The sequence below is a fragment of the Trichoplax adhaerens genome, genomic scaffold (genome assembly GCF_000150275.1).
Source record: "Trichoplax adhaerens TRIADscaffold_16 genomic scaffold, whole genome shotgun sequence".
Lineage (NCBI taxonomy): Eukaryota > Metazoa > Placozoa > Uniplacotomia > Trichoplacea > Trichoplacidae > Trichoplax > Trichoplax adhaerens.
The window spans coordinates 1,389,273-1,410,136 of NW_002060958.1; the positions used below are offsets into that span (position 1 = coordinate 1,389,273).

The 20,864-nt window shown below is 34.9% G+C and overlaps 3 protein-coding genes across 3 annotated transcripts; 1 reads left to right on the top strand and 2 right to left on the bottom strand.

The window, feature by feature from the left end:
* Nucleotides 1-599: 599 nt before the first annotated feature.
* TRIADDRAFT_60632 (uncharacterized protein) lies at nt 600-5,320 on the top strand (the record flags this gene model as incomplete). The annotated part of the gene is made up of 7 exons (XM_002116541.1): nt 600-715; nt 2,997-3,069; nt 3,568-3,755; nt 3,874-3,985; nt 4,173-4,285; nt 4,923-5,013; nt 5,237-5,320. The coding sequence occupies 7 exons, from the start codon at nt 600-602 to the stop codon at nt 5,318-5,320; spliced, it is 777 nt and encodes a 258-aa protein (XP_002116577.1).
* A 1,793-nt stretch (nt 5,321-7,113) lies between these two features.
* On the bottom strand, nt 7,114-12,151 carry TRIADDRAFT_38307 (expressed hypothetical protein; the record flags this gene model as incomplete). The annotated part of the gene is made up of 10 exons (XM_002116602.1): nt 7,114-7,503; nt 7,602-7,708; nt 7,809-7,998; nt 8,076-8,116; nt 8,207-8,319; nt 8,462-8,600; nt 8,849-8,920; nt 9,233-9,301; nt 9,903-10,080; nt 12,108-12,151. The coding sequence occupies 10 exons, from the start codon at nt 12,149-12,151 to the stop codon at nt 7,401-7,403; spliced, it is 1,056 nt and encodes a 351-aa protein (XP_002116638.1). The 3' UTR covers nt 7,114-7,400.
* A 3,446-nt stretch (nt 12,152-15,597) lies between these two features.
* TRIADDRAFT_60634 (uncharacterized protein) lies at nt 15,598-17,952 on the bottom strand (the record flags this gene model as incomplete). The annotated part of the gene is made up of 5 exons (XM_002116603.1): nt 15,598-15,687; nt 16,062-16,063; nt 16,286-16,533; nt 16,808-16,891; nt 17,336-17,952. 5 exons carry the CDS (start codon nt 17,950-17,952, stop codon nt 15,598-15,600), a joined length of 1,041 nt encoding a protein of 346 aa, XP_002116639.1.
* Between the last annotated feature and the right edge of the window lie 2,912 nt (nt 17,953-20,864).

A 20,864-nucleotide genomic window follows, 5' to 3' on the forward strand; every position in this document is an offset into this window, starting at 1 on the left:
TTCTACACGCGTAACTTCACGACAGCTTCCACGCTAATCTACTAGTAACTACCACACTGCACCTAGTTATTCTCTACAATAAATATCTCTCTTTCTCTTAACACCTCAAATCATTATTGTGAAATGCCTAAGAAGTCCACGTCCACCGATTCTTCCAGCCCTTCATCATTAAAGGATAAAATTGTACGATTAAATACGCCAAGCAAGTGGAGAAAAAGAAAGCAAAAGTGTCCATTTTGAGCCATGCTTGTTCAATCTTAACACTGTTCCAAATAGTAGACGATAATGCATACAAAACGCTATCTCAAGCTAGAGCCAATCCCGCTATCATAGCAAGCACCATCCAGTCTCCATTCTTGTGCTGTATAACCATGATTTGTAGCCGAAAAAGCTAATCGGTAGACTGGAAAATCCCATCATACAGAGGATAGTACCACATTGCAGATGGTGGTCCTGATCGCAGTCTGTCTCTGCGGTATTTGGTCTCTCTCACTCTCTCTCTCTATACTTTCTGGATTATAGGGCAAGCTGTGAAAAGCATCTACGTCAACAAAGTCAATAGTAAAGGTAAATTTCGCTTCAAGAGAGAAGTAAGAGAAATGGCAAGTGTAGGCGCTAGCAACCACAATCCTTCATCATCGTATCAGTGGGATCCTACTCTAGATAAAGCCAATGATGAAAAGCCCAAGCATACGTGTGTCCTACGGATTAAAAGGTATTGATGATGGATAGGTACTACACCAAAACGGCAAGAGGTAGACAGTTTAGCGTTGACAAGAGATCACCCATCATTCCTTGATTTCTCCTCGATCAGGCAGTCTGTTAAGTTTGAAAAGTATTAGTACTGTAGCCCAATGAAATTGCAGTAGTCTTATTCGTTGCTAAGGGAGACGATCTAAATTCGAGAGGTTTTTGATGTCTCATCTCTCTGATCGAAATCGATCGATCAACGATACTGAGTTGTACTCTTCAATACTATCCCAATCCGATTGCATCAATCAATCCATTCCTTCTAGGGTAATCAACTCTGTAGATCATATTATATTATTATTTCCTACCATCGTCCAATGACGATGGCCACTGTAGATCTAAACCCTAGACGTTTATTACCTCTCTGATCGAAATTGATAGATCAACGATTCTGAATTGCACTCTTCAATACTATCCCAATCCGATTGCATCAATCAATCCATTCCTTCTAGGGTAATCAACTCTGTAGATCATATTATATTATTATTTCCTACCATCGTCCAATGATGATGGCCACAGTAGATCTAAACTCTAGACGTTTTTTACCTCTCTGATCGAAATTAATAGATCAACGATTCTGAATTGTACTCTTCAATACTATCTCAATCCGATTGCATCAATCAATCAATCAATCCATTCCTTTTAGGGTAATCAACTCTGTAGATCAATTATATTATTACTATTTCCTATCATCGTCCATGACGATGGCCGCAGTAGATCTAAACCCTAGACGTTTTTGACCGCTCTGATCGAAATCGAAGGATCCACGATACTGAGTTGTATCGTGTAATGCTATCCGGTTGCATCAATCAATCCATTCTTGCTAGAATAATCGACTCTCATAAAGGTCAATTAATATTTCCCACCATCGTCCAGGACGATGGCCACAGTAGATCCAAACCCTAGAGGTTTTACCTCTCTGATCGAAATCGATGGATCAACGATGCTGAATTGTATCGTTCAATATCCTATCCCAATCTAATTGTATCAATCAATCCACTCCTACTAGGGTTAAATACACTACTCTAGAGATCAATTTTAATTTCCTACCATCGTCCGTAACGATAGCCACAGTAAATTAATTCATATTCTCAGTCTTTAGCGTCAGCTTGAGATTGGAATAGGTCAAAAAGAGATCATGATCAAGGGTGTAGCATTGATGAACTGGCAAGTTCTCTTCTACAGTAAAGTGATCCCAATTCTACGATTGAATACACTGTCTTACTATCCAATCTGATAACTAGGCTTTGTCCATTTTTTTTTTATAGTATTAGATAGAGGAGTAATAGGCTATGTCTGATCGAAGATAATACTCAACGATCCATATCATACAATTTGTTTGCAGCCTTACGTCATGGAATACACATTTAGCAGTCCCTGATACCCACTTCGTCGATAGAATAGCGAAATGTCTTCAGAAACAGGATGGTCAACACTATCGATTGATTGCCGTCTATCATTTTGCTAATAGTACGTGTTGATAGGGGAATGCAATTTTAAAATGCTTCTCCTTCTGTTCATGAGAAATGACTGTAGTCTAAAGTAAGCTGAACTAAACCAAATGTTATAGATGCTAGAGTTGCCGACTAAGTTTACATTTGCTAAGTTTGAACGTTGACTGCTTTCTCAACAGCTGCTCGATCTAGTGGCTAGTTTTAACACAGTACAGTAATATACTAGTCGAATTAGTCATGATACTTCGTCTACTATACTCGTACTTTTTGACTTTACCTTATCACTGTCAGCCTGGCAATCTATCATCATACGAGTATGCTTAATCAGATTCTATCGTCTTAACAGACACACAGTAAATTCTCGGTTCATTACACGATTTGGATAGAATGATTCTGTAGTAACGTACATGGGTGGTAATTCGACAAGGCAACATTTGCAATAGAGATTACAATTCATTTATTGAATTACTATGCCTATCGACTGTAAGGGCGCAATATCGTCCGACCATTTCTCCTTTTATTTCTTTTCTGGACAACTGTACTACTGGAAAAGCAAGAAGCTTTTGCCGAAAAGCATCTTACACTGCAATGGCCCAATACGGCAAAACTTGTATCTTTTACGCTATCGGTTTAATAGCTATATCATCAATGTGTATTCTACTGTAATGCATACTATTGCTCAGAAATGAAAATCATACAAATCCAATCATGAGCCTGATCAACTTTCATTGATCACGCTGATGACTTTCAATCATGATGATACCTTTCTGCTTGTATGTTGATGGATTTTAGAGATTTAGCAGCGATATTGACGGATCCACCTCCCGGAATGTTTATTGTACCGGATGACGACGATATTACGAAGGTAACCAACTGTCCTCTATTGCCTATCATTACCGCTAATGGTGTTTACTCTATCGTAATATCAATACAATATTCTATAAGCAATGATGCTAGTCCAAGATATAAATAAAGGCTTTTATCATAGTGTATCATTTATCTGTAACATATTACTTTATCTTGGCAATATAGTGTAACCAGTGTGAAAATAGGATACTTACAATTTGATTCTTAGGATTAACTTACGCGTATGTTAATCCCATTTTGATACGCAATGCACGCGAATAAATTACTCTGAAAGCCTTCTACGTCCAAATGTTGACTAATTTCGATTCAATTTCACCGTATTTGTGTTATGTCATGAATGAATATATTGTAGATAAAGAGAAAAAATATACTGAGTGTCCTTGCTGCCGTGTTATTATGGCAAACGACTGTATACTGCATATAAAACACTAATTTAGCCTACATTAAATTGTTTTATATATATATATATATATACCATTTTCTATTTATGACTTAGATGCACGCTTTAATCCTTGGACCTTTCGATACACCTTATGAAGGCGGATTCTTTTATTTCTTCCTAAAATTTCCAGTGACTTATCCCATCGAACCACCCAAAGTAAAACTGATGACCACTGGTGAAGGCTTAGTACGATTTAATCCCAACTTTTACAAAAATGGCAAAGTCTGCTTGAGTATTTTAGGGTAATTTAATGACACAGAGAAATTATTGATTCATAATGATATTAACATTCAACATGACATGACGTAAAAATTCAAAGTGCTGGTTTATACCCGTTTACTAATTATATCATTAAAATAGAACATGGCTTGGACCGCAATGGAAGCCGACACAAACTTTATCCAGTGTTCTTATGTCAATACAATCACTAATGAATGCAAGACCATATCATAACGAACCAGGATACGAAAATGTGAGTAGCGCGATACCATATACAAGTGAATTTAGTATTTAATGTGACGAGCTTAGATTTAAAATTATTGCCAGAAAAAATAGCTTCACTTTTAATGAAGATACAAATCGTACTAAAGAATAAGCGTTGATTGAAATTACTGCATAGATTGCTGTATATTGATTAGCCATCGTTTACTTATTGGTAGGAACGTCGTCAAGGTGATAGTCATCGATACAACGAATGTATTCGACATGAAACACTACGAGTAGCAGTTTGCGATATGATGGAAGAAAAAGTTGATTGCCCTACTCAACTAAGGTTAATTGAAAATAGCTTTTCGATAACTTACATAGTAAAGATCTAACGTATATTCACTATTTATACCTGCAGTATTGATCTTGTCATCTTCATATTGAAAAGATAGCATTTTTAAATACAATCCAATTTCTGCTTAGTTTCTACTACTGCTCCCTTCAATGCAAATAGTATGTATAACATTGGCAATTTTAAATTTTTAGCGTAGTCTCAGGCGGTTAAATTTATATTGAGCCACAAGGAATTAAAGTGTGCAATACCGCTTGGACGTTATCGCAACAGAAAGAGCATTAAAAATAGAATTAAAACTGCTACTATGTCGTCAATTTTATTCGCTTTAAAGAAAATCGTAGGTTCTCAAGGAGTTAGACTGTAAAGACGTCCATCACTAACTAACCAACTACTTTCATAGCAGGCATTAAGCCATAAAATTTCATCGTCATACGTCATAATACGCGACGTTGTCATTGATTTCACTCTTTTAGTAACAATTTAAGTATTTGAAATTACTCAATCTTCTAACAATCTCCCAAACTCTTCTGTTGTATAGACATTGTTGTTGGTGTAACAGCAATCACATTTTCAAAGTCTTTTCAGATCATATTCGAAAGCCTAAGCTATTGAATATAATTTCTTATAGAAATGTTATGATAGAAAATTTTAAACTATTCTACCCGCAATATAACTCTTTGGCAAGCGATCGTATATGTTTAGATGGCTCTCAAATGCAGGTAAATTTCAAATGAACTAGAGTAATCTTATTGTTGCAAAATATTGCTTAACTTCTGGAATAATTTCAGACTACTATCGTAAGCATATTATAGCTACTTATTTAACTTTTGATAGTCTTTATCCATTTATCATCAATTAAGAATTTTCCTATTCTGTATGCCGCGTATTACCATTCATCTATTAATAGATTTTCTATGAACCTGATTTACAATTTGATTTTAGGACCCATTTATGCAAAATACTGGAACTTTCAATTATCAAAAAATTTTGTCTCGCCTTACAAATTTAAACGCAACGTACCAGTGACCAACAAACTCCGATATGATTGTAATGATACTGTAACTGCACGATTAGGATTACGAGATTAATTTATTAGCCATACATGTCGTTATTGTTTACATTAAAAAGCCTTATTCAAAGATATTTTAATTACAACCGTTTATATTCCTTATTTGTGACTAACGTCAGGAAATCTACCCGTCTCAGCCTTTCATTAAAGTGCTCATCGGTGAACATGTTATATCGAATATTAATCATTAGACTTCAATACATCGGTTTTACCGATTTTCGTATTTGAAATTGCAACTCCTCTTGTATATATATATATGTGTATGTGCATTATATGAATCGATGTTACTTGCTGACTTCTTATCTATGCTATATCATTTAGAAATAGTCTCGATAATGATGAAAATATCTTTACATATATTTATTTGCAAATATCGAAAATTTCTCCAGTTTAGCAATTATATCTTCATCACTATCATTAGTGTATTTAACCCCAATAATAACGGAAGCAATCTATGATCATTTTAGCACTATATACATGTGACGTATATGACTAGATTACTGATTTATCGTTGAATGGAAATAAAGTACAAGATTTCAAATGATGAAATAGTAAGGATGTTAAGGATATAACACTACGGGTTTATTTCACACTCAGAAATCTTAATCTGAAATTGGCTTATAAAATTATTATAATCAGATCAATCGATCAAGGACAAATTGCTTCTTTCCGTCAACTTCCTGAAAAACTTGAGTTCTTACTAAATAGGCACAAAATTCTTAGTCATTGGTCTGTTTTGCTATGCCTGCGTAACCTTGTAAAACTACAAATTCACATTTCGAGCGTTTCAACGCCCATGAGCTTTAAAACTTGGCAAAAATTTTTAACAATTTCAATTTATAGTCATCAAACAAGTGAAACTGCATTTAGTAGTAAACGAAATAAGTCTGCTAAAGTTTAGTAGAGCTACAGATCAATTTGTATAAATACAACTTTAGTGGTTGCAACAAGTTAGTTAATATCATATTTCAAATAATAGCACCGTATACACTATACTTTGCTTGAACTTTGCTGTATTTTAATTATGCTCGTATAAAGAAACAGCGAATACAGCAATCCGATATATTAATGATCACTGTATTGATTTGACTATTTGAATCAGGCATAATATGCTGTAATACGTAAATGGATTCCGGTAGTAAAAGGAATTCTAAAAAGTCGCATTTATTTGTTCATGCTAATCAAGACAAATTCATGCAATTGGACCACAACGCTTAAGTAGATCAGGAAACGGGTAATGAAAGGCCATTTCCACGCGTAATGTGATTTGTAGTGACGTATTTTGTTGATGATGATTGATGAATAAAGTAAAAATTAAAAGCAATTGCTTCTACATCGGTAATAAATGCAAAATTATATGTGGTGTATTATGCGAATATTATTTTTCAGCAGCTGCACAATACTAGGAACAATTATACCGTACTGTATATATAAACCGCGTTAAGGTATTCATAATATAATAGCAATACAGTACTTTCAATTAACGAGTATAACGTGTAAGTGTCTTGCGTACTGTACTTCAGCAGTAATCAATAGTTCTGTTGTAGTAAATAATTAAAATGGCCGCGCGGATACGTATCACAATTAATTACTGTTTTCCTAAACTTTGCGTGGTACTGCAGTTTTGTATTATTTAGCTGCCTATGAACTGAGGTACAGTATCTCTGTCAGCAAAGTGGCAGGACATTAAGCTAGTATTTACCTAATAGCATTAACATATTGGGCAAATTTAGTAAAATTGTAGGATTAACACTTTTAATTTTTGAACAATCACGATTAAAAAGCATTACATATAAATGAAAGACAGGAATGTCAACAATTTATGTTAAGAAATGACTACCAATTATCCAGAACGTTACTTTTACTGGTTACCTGTAGGAATTTAAATTTATGATTACGAATAAAATTTATACCAACATACGTTGACAGCAATGCACGCCATTATAAATTCAATGGAACAGCGAATCCAAAGCTTGCGCAACTACTGCCCCTAGGAGGCAATCATAGTACTGTACGTGTATAAATAAGCATATTCTCTTAAAGCTTTGCATGAGTACTTGCTTCACGCATCGCATCTATAATAGTTTTAACGGGCCTATTGTGGTAACAGATTTCGTAAACAGCTGTAAAGATCGGAAAGCTAAAATAGCACCAAAAAAATACAGCCATATGAATACAACCATAGAAAATAAAATAATGATAGCTTTAGAATATTCTACGAATAGAAAGGATACTTACTCCTTTTCTAGGTTTTTTTCTTGTAAGAATTTATTCGCCTCCATTGCTGTTAATGGACCTTGCAAATACTGTCCTTTGAGCATTTCCTTTTCTAGTTCAGCAAGTGTCTATTATACAATATAGAATGATAGCGTGTTTTAAAGCCACTACTTTCAACTGCTTATATTCACAGTACTACACATTTAACCAATAAGTATCATGGGATACCTTGCCACTTGACACAAACGCTTCTGCAACTCTTTGATTTCTGCCCATACTGCAAGTGGTGATTAAATCAGCAATTCCACAACTTTCAAAGTAAGTCTCTAACCGAGCTTCGCCATAGAATTCGGTTATAAATCTTATCATTTCAATCAGTCCAAGGCGAATCATTGCAGCTCTGGTGTTGTCACTGTGGCTGCAATGAGGCAAGTAAATACTGTTTGTGTATTCAAATTTTGCACGAGCTTTTCATCAAATATTACAATTACATACCATAGACCCATCACGAATCCGGAAGCTACTGCAATAATATTCTATGATAGGAAGAAGAGTCGGCAATGTTAGATGGAAGTTAGTATGTGATTAATTTATTCTTAAGTAAAAAGAATATCACAAATCCTAACTTTAAGAGCGCCACACAATTCAACCGTTTGGGGATCAAGAACAATACTTGTGCGAAAGTAACTTGCAGTAAATAGTTCTTTCCAAACAGTTCCTATTTTGCGGTCTTTACAACCTACATGTAAGATAATGTGGGTGTGCATGCAGTTAAGACCAGTATTGGTATCAAGTTCCAATGCCATAATGAATTCGCAACAATGCTAAATAGTAGATGCAATGAATTTAATGAATTATAAACAAGCCAAGATAGAACTAACCAATAGTTGCTTCACAAAAGCTTTCATCAGCAACTTCCATTGCAATATTAGCACCCATAAGAACGCTCATCTCAATGTTTAATAGACGTGAGATGGCAGATGAGATAAGTTCAATCCCTCTTCCACGACAATCAAAACCCTGTATGAACATCACGAAGAATAGAGTTCAATCGCTTGAAATAGCCTCAGTAATCCTCAATTATACATTCGCTAATGCGACAGAAACGAACTAATTAAAGTCTTATTCTATCTACATTTCATGATTTTCTAATATGAACGAAATGGCATTAATAGGTTACTCGCAAAAACTGCATTATCTGTTCTTAGAATAAAGTATTCACGCGTAAATAAATATTAATGGTAAGTTTTCATCATCAAGCGGCCAACCTTAATGAGCGAGATACCGCAAGCATCCGACCTAAGGCTCCCTTTGATTTGGTTGCAAATTCCATCAACAAACTGTAATAGAATATAGAAAATGTGTTTAAACGATATAACTGTAGCTTGCAGTATATTTTAAGCTATTAATTTATGTTGTTTTGCGGACAATCGCATTGAATAACAGCATCGCTACGTAAAAACAATCCATCTACACCTAAATTATTTAGTTCCGTACTATGTCAATAAAACTGCTGTAATTGCCAAGCGCTAAGCATGAAAATGCACAAAGAATACTAGCACTTTATACAACGAAAGCCATGACCGCACTTCAACTGGAATGATATATTCATATTTAATATACATAAGTTTAACTTAGACTAGTATTGATACCTGATGAGGAACTACAAATATCAGAAGGTTAGAATTCCTTACGGCTTCCTTGATATCTGGTACAGCAACCTAATTTATTTAAGATACAGATCAAATGGAAAGTTGATCACTTTTTCCATGTTGAAGCACTATTTTTAGTCTTAAATCGAATGTCGAGCTCCTAAATATATCTAACTACGTCCAATACGATCTATATGGAGTTCGTCAAATAGTAACCTCGATAAAAATTTAACGGATCATTCGATCTATTTTCAGCAAGAAACATGCATCAATTTCTTATTACAAACGCATTGTTGCATAATGCTAATTCAGTAGGTCTACTTATTCATATTTTGCATAACATTAAAATAAGATAAATAGTGATACATCAATTCTTACTATATATAATCAATGGAGTTAATAAGGCTAGTCGACAACATTAGGCCATCATGACACTACTGTTCCTAATTTGTAACTAATCCATGGGTAATTAATGAGAATCAACATCATCGTAACGTCGATTAGTGCAATACGATGAAAGAAGAAAACAAACAATTGTGTTACAGAAACTGGATACATCTTCAAAATTAAGTACTAACGACAAGAAAACAGTTACTGAATTATCAAGAATGCATCCATTCTAAGGCAAAGAAACAAAGTTGAATGGAGAAAAGAAATAAGGTATCCTTACGATATTCTCTGGTAATTTGCGACCAGGTAGATATTTAACATTTTCATGTTCGGTATTGATAATTTCAGATAGTTTGCGTCCATCAACCATCTCTTCATAAACATACATATTGACGGAATTGTCAAATTTGTCAAATTTTGTGACTGTACTGCCGACAATGCGGGCTATAGCGGAACCCCTATATAGGAAGGAAGAAGTTTCACCAGTCAATACACGGTCACCATTTAACTGCAGCATTTGCAATTTTCTCTCTTGTAAATACAATATAGAGATCACCTTGGGCCTGACTCAGATCATTGGATAATCAATGACTTAAAATTACCCTACTCATCATTGTACAGCGTTCAAAAAGTAAGGGAAATTATTACCCTATCTACTTATCAAGGTGGAAGCAGTATACAGTGTTTATTTATTGACCGGATTCCGCTTCGAATGTAATTAAGCGAGCCTGTAATTCTATCAACGCAATCTAATTATAGAATATATTGAGTGGATTATTGTAACAATTCAAGTGCATCATAATGATGTAGCTTGTATTATTCTTATCTTAACATTGTCTAAAAGTCATTGAAATAAAAGCACACCGGGTATGCCGGGTACACAATATTTTTTTGCCGGTTGATAGTATTAATAAGCAAATTATAGTCTATCTATGATCATTCCGTCCTGTACAAACTTGCTGAACTTTAACTATAGCGATTCTGCCGCATATCAACTCTGATTAACGCATCTTATATAGGGATGCAACATCGTGAGACTACCGAAAAGGACATGGAAATCATTATCTGATTAGCCGCGATGCCGATTTAATCTGATGGAAAAAATCGACATCATCAGGCCAAATATAATCCATCATTGCACGAAATGATTAGGCTCGATTAATGTACTGTACGCCTAGAGATACGAGTTGCGTGCGTTGCAACGATAATCAAGTAGGAAAAATGATGAGATAACTGTAGCAGATCCTATTTAAAAAGCAAAAGAAAGTCGGAGAAAAAGAATGGCTCTGTTACAATGGACAATATTGATTATTTCATCTAGGAATCATCATCAGTGTCCTACAAGTACTGATGCATTGGTGATAACTATTTTATACCGCTGCTCGTTTTTCTCCCTTTCACAAAGTAGCCTGATTGAGAAATGTCTATCTCAACAAATACCGCAGATAATAATTCAAAGTTGATATCCAATTGAATTTTATACTGTACAGTAGACAAGGGTTATCATTGGTGTATAGAGAGGAAAAGAAATTATTCTTTTTCAATTAACAATATCATTGAACAAGAAATGATGACCAATATAGTACAATACTACTGTATGGATGATTATTCATGCTACGGCCATCCAGTTTGTCTCCATTGGGCAAAAGGTCTGACAAACGGACGTACAAATGAATACGGAAGATAATAATAAGAGCCGATGCCCAACTGAACTCATCATCATCAGTCTGTAAAGTAGTCAAAGAATTGTTGTCATTTTTTAATCGATAACCTTTGAAGAAGGAATTCAAGCCGACATGCTACAAGTATAGATCGTTGACAAGTTATTGAAGCTATAGCAACTACTTATTTCTCTCCCATGAAGATGTACGAGTCCAATAGAATGAGCCGTTGCTCTCGGGCATTGAATCCAAATTGTCAATCAGGTTTTGCAAAAGTAAAGTACAATCTAGTTTAATCACCCTATCCAACTGAACATTTCTCTATTCTAGCCCGTCTTATACAAGTACTGTACTGATGCACGCATGATTTTATAGAGGCAATTGGAAATTTCTCACTCTTAGACAACGGATATCACCATTGGATATACAAGTGCATCCAGCTGTTGAGCTATCGAATGCAAATGGTCAATCCAATTCAAGTAGACAACAATCCAGTTGGATCACTACGTCCAACTGAACTTTTCTCTCTTGTGATCAGTCTTGTAGAAGTCATGATCTACGAATCATTCTATTCAAGTTATGGGACGTTTCTCTTGCTTCTAACACGATGGAAGAATCCTACAAGCGCATCCTACCCCTCTCCATCATTGCCAATATCCATGCCAACGTCGCGCTTAGAATAGCAGATTGCAGTACGCCCTAGCACCTACAGTACTGTAACTCATCTCGCTTGGTTTATCGCTCCTTGCAAGCGAATTTTCCTCTACCCTAAACAAGTATTACATCATCGTTGATTGAAAGTGTAGACGATTAGCTCGACTTACCAATTGCCAGAACCCACAATACAAACTTTATATAAATTAGCCATAATAATGCAATGATATTGACTGATTCTTGATGGATGTGGATGGAATATGGATAGGAGAGCTTGTTGTTGTTTTCGTCGGTGCTGTGGTTCCCTCGGTAGGCCAGCAGCTGCAAGGTCCAGTAGGTGACACTTGGGGATGCGCTTGGCCCTTTAAGTACTGCCAGGGTACCGCTTGACAGCCCACAGGGGCAGATAAACAATGCGGTCGTGTGCCGTAGCCCTTGACCAAGGAAGGGGTCTCATGGTCTTGTTTAACGCCTATACTGTATCAGTATAAGAGGGTAAACCAGGGGCTAGGGGTGGTTATGCTGACCGGTGTCTCTCACCACCGGTGTTACCATGCTTTAGCGTGATGACGGTGGAAGCCCTGGATGAGGGTCACAGGTCAAAGTAGACTGGTCCATGTTGTACGATACTGTAGCATGGACGAAGCCTGAGTAGGTAGCAACTCACTGTTGACTAATTGGGGTATGGTACAGTCTACTGTCGGTGGGCTGACAGGGGGTGAGTCAGGGGTTAGACAGGGTTAGTCAGGGACTTGTGGGTAATGACAGTATAGTGGTACAGTATCAGCCGATTCCATAGTGTACAATGTGATTATTTTCGATGTCTCCTTTTCGTTCAAAAATTAAACTTGTAGTCCGTTGAAATTCCTGTATAGTATTTATCTCTACCCATAGAAGAATTATTAGGCTACAACCAAATATAGAATTCATCTAGTTTGGGCTTGATTTAGCTTATACAATTATATGTTTTCTGGGTGTCATCGAAAATAATCACACTGGTAGAGTATTAGTTTAAAAGACCCTCACGACATGGTCATGGCCGCGGGGATCGCCTTTGCTAAGCCCTGTTTTGCAATGACCGCTACCTTTTACAGCAGTCCAAGGTCTCATCGACTCGTTGTACAACTAGGTCTGTCGATTCTATGTCAACAACGATTCCACTCGAGATTTGAAAATAAACTACACAAACCTTGAGAGGTGTATTGAGGTGTCCATCATTGGACTTGGTATCTATGGAAACTGCCAATGAATGCATTCATTCCCCCAGGTGGACAACAACTATTTTGCTAACGACAACCTTGCATCAGCAAAGACGGATATCAGATAGCTGATGAAGAGGATGATACAGCTTCAATCTGCAATTTTAGCCGTATCTTCAAAATAACGATCATAGATCAACAGTAATAGCCGACTCCTACAATACACATTGGATTTTTACAGTATTCTAATATCGCTCTGATGTAGTATATTGCTCTATTCAAAGCATTTTAGTACAAAGTTCATGCATTTTCCATATGGATCGCAAGTAGAAAGAGATCAATACCCACAAGATACAATATTGAATCAGTTACTACGCACAACACATAGTAACAAGTCAAACAATAACTCTTCAGCATTATTCCATACTTTACCCGTCAAATCGGCTATTTTCAGTTCCGTTTGGATCACGCTATCTGCAAAAACAACCTCAAATAAATTAATAACGAATTACTACAGTATTGCATATCTAAATAAAGTAACACAGACATCCACATGAAAAATTAATTTTGTACGATATTAATGGACTTGATTGCAGCAACAATAGAGCAATAATGAACAAAAAATGAGACATCCTTTTTTTATTCAGCGGATGAAATAATAAATTACTTTATACGATACAAGATATCATATTAAATGATTAATTCATTATTTTAGTCCAAGGAAGTTGTAAATTAAAGCTCAAAATTTCACTATTGTAGCCTTTTTCCATATGGGTTGTTGCACTTTGGTTGAATTGACAGAGATGAATACAGGAAAGGATTCAAGACTTGTGTATGTCGCAATTTTGGACACATGTCATATTTACTGTGGATGATAACGCGACCAATATATTTACCATGAGTAAGGATAAATAAATGGAAATTGGTATAGAGGTGTAAACAGTATAAACATTTTCAAGAAGTGTTTTTGCATATTACAAGTAGCTCGATATTTTTATGGCCTCAATTTCCAACAAAGGACACTTTTCTAATTTTTCATTCACAAAATAATTTATAGATTGACAATCCCTTAACAAATATGTAAATCTAAAGTGAAAAGAATTCATAATAAGTTAGTTAATAAGGTAAATACTGTTATAGCCTATTGAAACTCTTGACAATGACTATCCTTAGGTAATATAATGCTATAGTGCTTATGTAGAGAAATAAGATCATCACTAAAATAATTAGGTGTAGGAGAACATTATTTAACAAATTCAATTAATTATTATACTATTAATTCTTTTCATTCATTTACTATCGGTCACAAACCAGCTTGGTGATAAAGATAACGTAAAATAAATCTCTAAATAACGATAGTCTCCGGGAGTCAGTATCCCTTAGCTATCTCACAAGAATTTAGACGCCTTTGCTTCTACGTTGAACAACTATAGAACTCTTATTTTATTCAACTATCTGCCGAGCTTAAATACCCTTCGGTAGCTGCTATCATGTATGAGCCGTAACTGTTCATCAAATTCAGTTCATATTGGATAGCTAAATTAATACAGAAATTATTCATAATCTTAGACATGTACAGAACGATTCTAGATGATTAGATTACAGTATGGTCATACACAGAATTATTTATAATATCATCTATAATTGAATATCTTTAGGATATTCATCACAAGTGTTACAAGACATAACACTATAATCAATTAACATTAGTTACCGTATAAGAACTTTTACTACAGCACAGCATAATTTACTGTGTCAAAATAATAACTACTGTAGTTCTTACTGTAAGCCATTATTAGTTATCTCCATATATAAATGTTAACTACTAAATTTAGTCATTTACTCTTCACGGCGGTTCGTACCGCGACATTATCATCTCATTGCCTTTTTTTATTATCATGCACTTAGACTAGGTTTCAAGTATATTGCCACATACTGTAGATATCTCCAGAGAATGAATAAACAAATAAAATTACGGAACATTGTTTGAATAAGTTATTCCACGCAAAATGAGGCTTATTCATATTTATTCATACTCGATCATTATGTCGCAACCAATCTTATGCCTGCTCCATCTCAAAACACACCCAGGAGGGTTGGTTATAAATTGTTAGCTTCTAATAAGACTTTACATCTCAATGAATTATACATTGCCTTATCCTAATAAATACTGTAGGTAACAGTCCGCATAGATGACTTAAGATTAAATGTTGTACGAATATTTTCAGGGTATCTTAATAACATTAAGGTTCTAAAGGGTACTTTATCGTATTGTCCTTTACAAGAAAAAACATGTGACACCAGCATCAAGCAATATACACATCTTTCATTATCAATCGATACGTCCGCAAAATTTTTTTTCCCACGCTGCTAATATAGCTTAAAAGCACCTACTCCAAGTGCGAAATCGGATTACATTTGCTGTTGTCACTCTATCAGAATAGTACTGATACCATAAAAATTATTCCTGTGATATCAAATACTTCTTTTTGGGAGGAATAGTGTATCTCTCAAAGGTTGTAGTCGGTAATATAACATCATGAGTTAAAATCTGACAAATTGTTTTTGAATATAGGTTAGATATGAATAGAATCGATTATATTATAGAAGGGTAAAAATATTAGAATAATCAAGTATTTTTTTATCAATAATTCATTATCAAGAGTAACATTATATCGCAATTAATTAATGAATTAATAATTTAAACGAGTCGTCCGATCGAATTCTCTATTGACGAAGGGTGTGACCACTATTTTGGGATCTTCTATTTCTTGCTGATGCGGAAAGCGCTATGTATTTGTGATACAGCATATTCATTTGGTTATAGGGCTAGAAGGAATTTAAAGAAACATCTTTTACACTAATGCAAAGCAGTATAAGAATAGAAGCTTTCTTTTATTATATATATATTTATATATTACATACCTCTAAAAACGTTTGAATTTGATAAATGAATAATACAAGTATAGCTAAAATCATATAACAGGTCCGGTTGTATTGTGGTTCAATTTCTACTATAGAATTAAAAAAGAACCAACAATCAGATATAATAGGTTATATTGATCTGTTCTGTTAATGAATATATAACAGTGATAATCGTTGACAATAGCTATTCATAACAACTATTCAATTCCGTTTAATCAGCTTACCATCAGGCTTAGGATATAATGAAGGATTTTCGCTCGATGATTTGTTTGAAAATATACGAAAAAATTCATAACCCAGTTTACTAGTGATTCTATCAATATTTAACCGAACAGTATCGGTTAACTTTCCAGCAGTATCTGGTAACCCTTTCTTTAATAGCAATTTTAAGGATTCCTGCATTGCAATGAACTGACTGCGCAATGGTGATGGTTGTAACTTGGTAATTAAATCAGATATATGGCTACCCAACCTATAACAACCGGAAACCATGTAATTAAAAATAGAACTATATTTAGACCGTACAATCCTCTATTTATAACTAGTACTATAATATTGCCGTATGATAGAAAGCTGTTAATATATATCTAAATTAATTAACACTAATCTAAATTTATCTCCATACATTCATGAAAGTTCATTGTCAAGACTACAAGATAGTGTTGATGAAAGCATTATCAATGAAACAGTTCATAGTATTTTTACATCATAAAGAATTTATCTTCATCCTAATAATAAGTTCATACCTCCCCGCCAATCCTACATTTAGCCTTTGATCCTTACTATTATAAAATCCCTGAACTAAAATTCTTACTACGATCTTATCCTGCCTATAATAGAAAAAAAATTGAATACATTAGCAACCGCGTCATTTAGAATTTATACTTTAAATGATAAAGTTATTGCAATATTAGAATTGTAAAGTCGCAACTAGCCGATCAAGGTTATTATCGTCTGCATTACTGTTATTACAAAGCTGAGTTTGTTGCCATTAATAGAGTAATGTGAATCGCAGTTGCATTGTAAGTACTTTATTTTTGCATCTATGTTGATCAGTTACACAGGTAGTAAATGAATATTCCACTTTTAATTGAGAAATTTTCAAGACATTCTAATTTCTTGATATAGATATAGGATAAATTTCCCGTTAGGTTAAGGATCGATCGTAAATCAGGAACGAGTATAAATAACAATGTAACTAAAATACAGACGTATATGAAATATGGCCATTTTGCATACAATTGAGATCATTTTGAATCGTTTCTCACACTTACCTAAAAATGTAAATGACATGACGAGAAATGGCTTTAATTTCGTCAGTTAATAGAGATTGTCGATGTTCATCTGGATCATTTTTTGCGACCAAATAATCCCACGAAAATGCCTTGTGTTCATCACCAACTTTCGGGGCATTTGATGTTTCATTGTTATACAATAGCATGGGCAATAATTCGTAACTATAATTCCCCCAGCAACTTGCATAATACTGTTTTGCGGCACTGGCGTTAACAAAGGACTTGTATACCGAATCAATTTTACTAACGTAGCGATTTTCTTTTTCTGTCTCAGCATTACTTTCCCATGCTGCTTGTGCACATTGCTGGCCGTCCAATTTTGCAAATAGATCATCCTTTTCCATGCCATAATTTTCACATGAAACTGGATTTAATCTGGTACGACGTCTAAGTTTAGGTCGTAGTCCTTGACCAGGAGGAAAATACTTTTGAGTTAAAAACATTTCCGATAATGGTGTTACCTCCACGTCTATATATATAATCATGGCTACCAATACTGAGCATACAGCAATAGCTATTCCTACAATGATCCATCGTAGGCCAGGTATAGGTAGCTTCGTGGAAGCTGTAGACGTTGCAGGTCTCCTTTTCGCCATGAAAATTTCTAGAAATTTTCTATTTAATCAATACGTCGATGGTGGTTATTTCAGTGCAGTACGTATACTTGGGAACCTTAACACGTCAAAAATTGCAATATTAGAGTTTATAGGTTGCTATCGTATTATTGAAAATGTTACCATTCGACTCTGGAATGCCTACTTGTGTGTAATTATTAGCAATATATTTTTTATGTCTGTGGATATAACAAATAATGAGATTACTAGTTACTCTTCATAACCTTCGATTGTCAATTCACGGCATGAATGTGAAATTGATACTCATATATGAATGCACGTAATCATAATGTAGACTTTTATTATAGAACCTTTTCTCTAAACTCGTACCGCAAACGCTGCCTAGCGTATGCAACAATGTGAGAAGGGTATGAATTAAGTTTCAAAAATGCGTATACACTGAACTGGGATCAGGTGCATTAGACGGACCTAGAATATTCAAAACTATATCATGTACTGCTGATGGGAACATTGTCGAATTGACAGTTAGTCGACTTTAGGCTATCCTAGTATCTAATATGTATAAACTTTGACAAAATAATTACTTTTAAATGCGTTTGAGATCAACGGTTTCATGTATGGTTACAATGAATGAATACACTGCAATCTTACAGTAACCTATCATAATAAACAAACGTTTACTGCAGTAAGACTTCACTTGCATTCTACAAGCATAGGTAGAAATTTTTTATAAGCAATACACGTAAGAAAGACCTCGCTACAACGTTGAAAATGGATGATTGATCTATGATGCTCTATGACATTCATTCATCCTGCTGCAATCGTGCAGTATGAGTCAATGGATTATTTTAACGTTGTCGTCAGTATGGTAGTATATCACATAATGTAGCATATATATAGCCTATGGTATTGGTCAACAGGAATATATCTAGACCTGACATATATCCCTTCCATTTGAAAGATACCTTGTCACTATTTTTGAAATTAACTTTATTCACATTGAACTTGGGCCTCATCACTTACTTGGAAGCTCTTTTTTTACTGCAATTTTGTAGAAAGCAAGAGGCAAAATACAGTAGGTAGTATTCCAGAAAAGGACGATCCAACCGTTGTTCATTAATATGATATCATTTACTTCCCAATTACAAAATGGAAATGGACATATTGGATGGATGTAAGGTTGGAATTCAATCTTGTTCAACTCTTTTCAATCCCTTAAGCCTGGTATGAATGATGGCAACGAAAAGATGAAAATGGACAGTAGACAAGGTGATTCTTTGTTCCAAGGCAACGGTAACAAAAGTTACGATTTGAGGTGCATCATCTTTTAATCATTGGTAGTGTCTTGCCTGTCGTAATTAATTATTCCTTCAACCTATAAAGTCATATTGAACGCTTGTATGGCAATCTATTATGGCTAATATCGATTCTGTATTTATTCGAATTCAGTTACACGATCATTTTCAGAAGCTTGTTGGAAAATTTCCAGTTGGTTTTAGCCTGAAAGTTGGAGAATTTCTTTCACCACTGGAATCAACTTAACACGTACAGTATAGCACTGGACGATACTTCCCATTTCAGTATATAGTACTGTACCATCCCAGCCAACTCCGGTACGGTACAGTACCGTACAATGTACAGTGAATCGTTTGCAGTATATAGTATGTATGTACTGTACTGTATACTGTAGTACAGCGTGGAGTGTACAGTGAATCGCTTGCAGTATACTGTACTGTATAGTACAGTACACTGTATTGTGAAGCATGTACTGTACTGTACTGTACAGTAGTACAGTACTGTACAGTGCAGTGTGGAGAGTACAGTGAATCGTTTACAGTATATAGTATTGTAAAATATGTATTGTAGCTTTAATTTGTAGCCAACAGCGTACAGTACAGTACAGTGTACAGTGAATCGCTTGCAGTATATAGTATTGTAAAGTATGTACTGTACAAAGAAGTCCCTCGACAATGGGTATCCACTATACTGTACAGTGTATAGTATCCATTCACCATGAGTCAGTAAGTATACAGTATACAGTATCAGCTTGGAGAGTGGATTGCAAAATAATAATAATAATAATAACATCATTCGGATCTTCATTGTTAGTTGTTGAACAACACAGTCTACGATGCATATTGTGCGCTCCAAAGTATTGGCATAATCGATGAGTTACGGGAGATTGGTAGCACTTGTTCATCTCTATCTTGTTATAGACGTACAAGCGAAAAAAAAAAAAAGTGCTACCCATGCCATATAATGTCTTTACCGTATTAGTACAACAACGAGTATTTCTTGTATAATTTCACCTTATCGCATAAACTTGGATCTTCTAATAATACCATAAACTATCTATCTTGAATCGACCATGAACTAACGGATGACTGCATAATCGATCCATTTATTATTCTGAACGAGGTTGACAACTAGTCGTGATACTTGACGTTGTATACTTGACTTTCCACAGCAATTTAAAAATTTTCAGTTCCGTTAGCCTCCAAAGCACATTTGGGGAAACCAATACAACTTTTTAACGAACTCCCTGCGATATTATAATATATTGTATCTATTTTCGTGCTATCTTATCATTACAATCATGAGCTAACTTATGGCTGCACTACAGGAAGGATTGCCGGTGGATAGCGTCATAGATAAATTCATATTATTAACCCATTCCTAGATAAGCAAACCTTCTAAAGGAAACTATGTTACGACAGCATGCAACAGTTACTCTTTAACAATTCCATCTACGGTTATGCTAATAATATTGAATGATTATTATGATTATTATAATTAATTGTTCTCCTTAGTTGTCGTATGCAAAGCATCCAGCGTAGAGGTAAGGGGAAATACCTTTATCTGGATGGTATCTGTATACTCTACTGGTAAGAATATTGGTGCAGTTTACTCAAGCACAGTATCACAAATGGAAC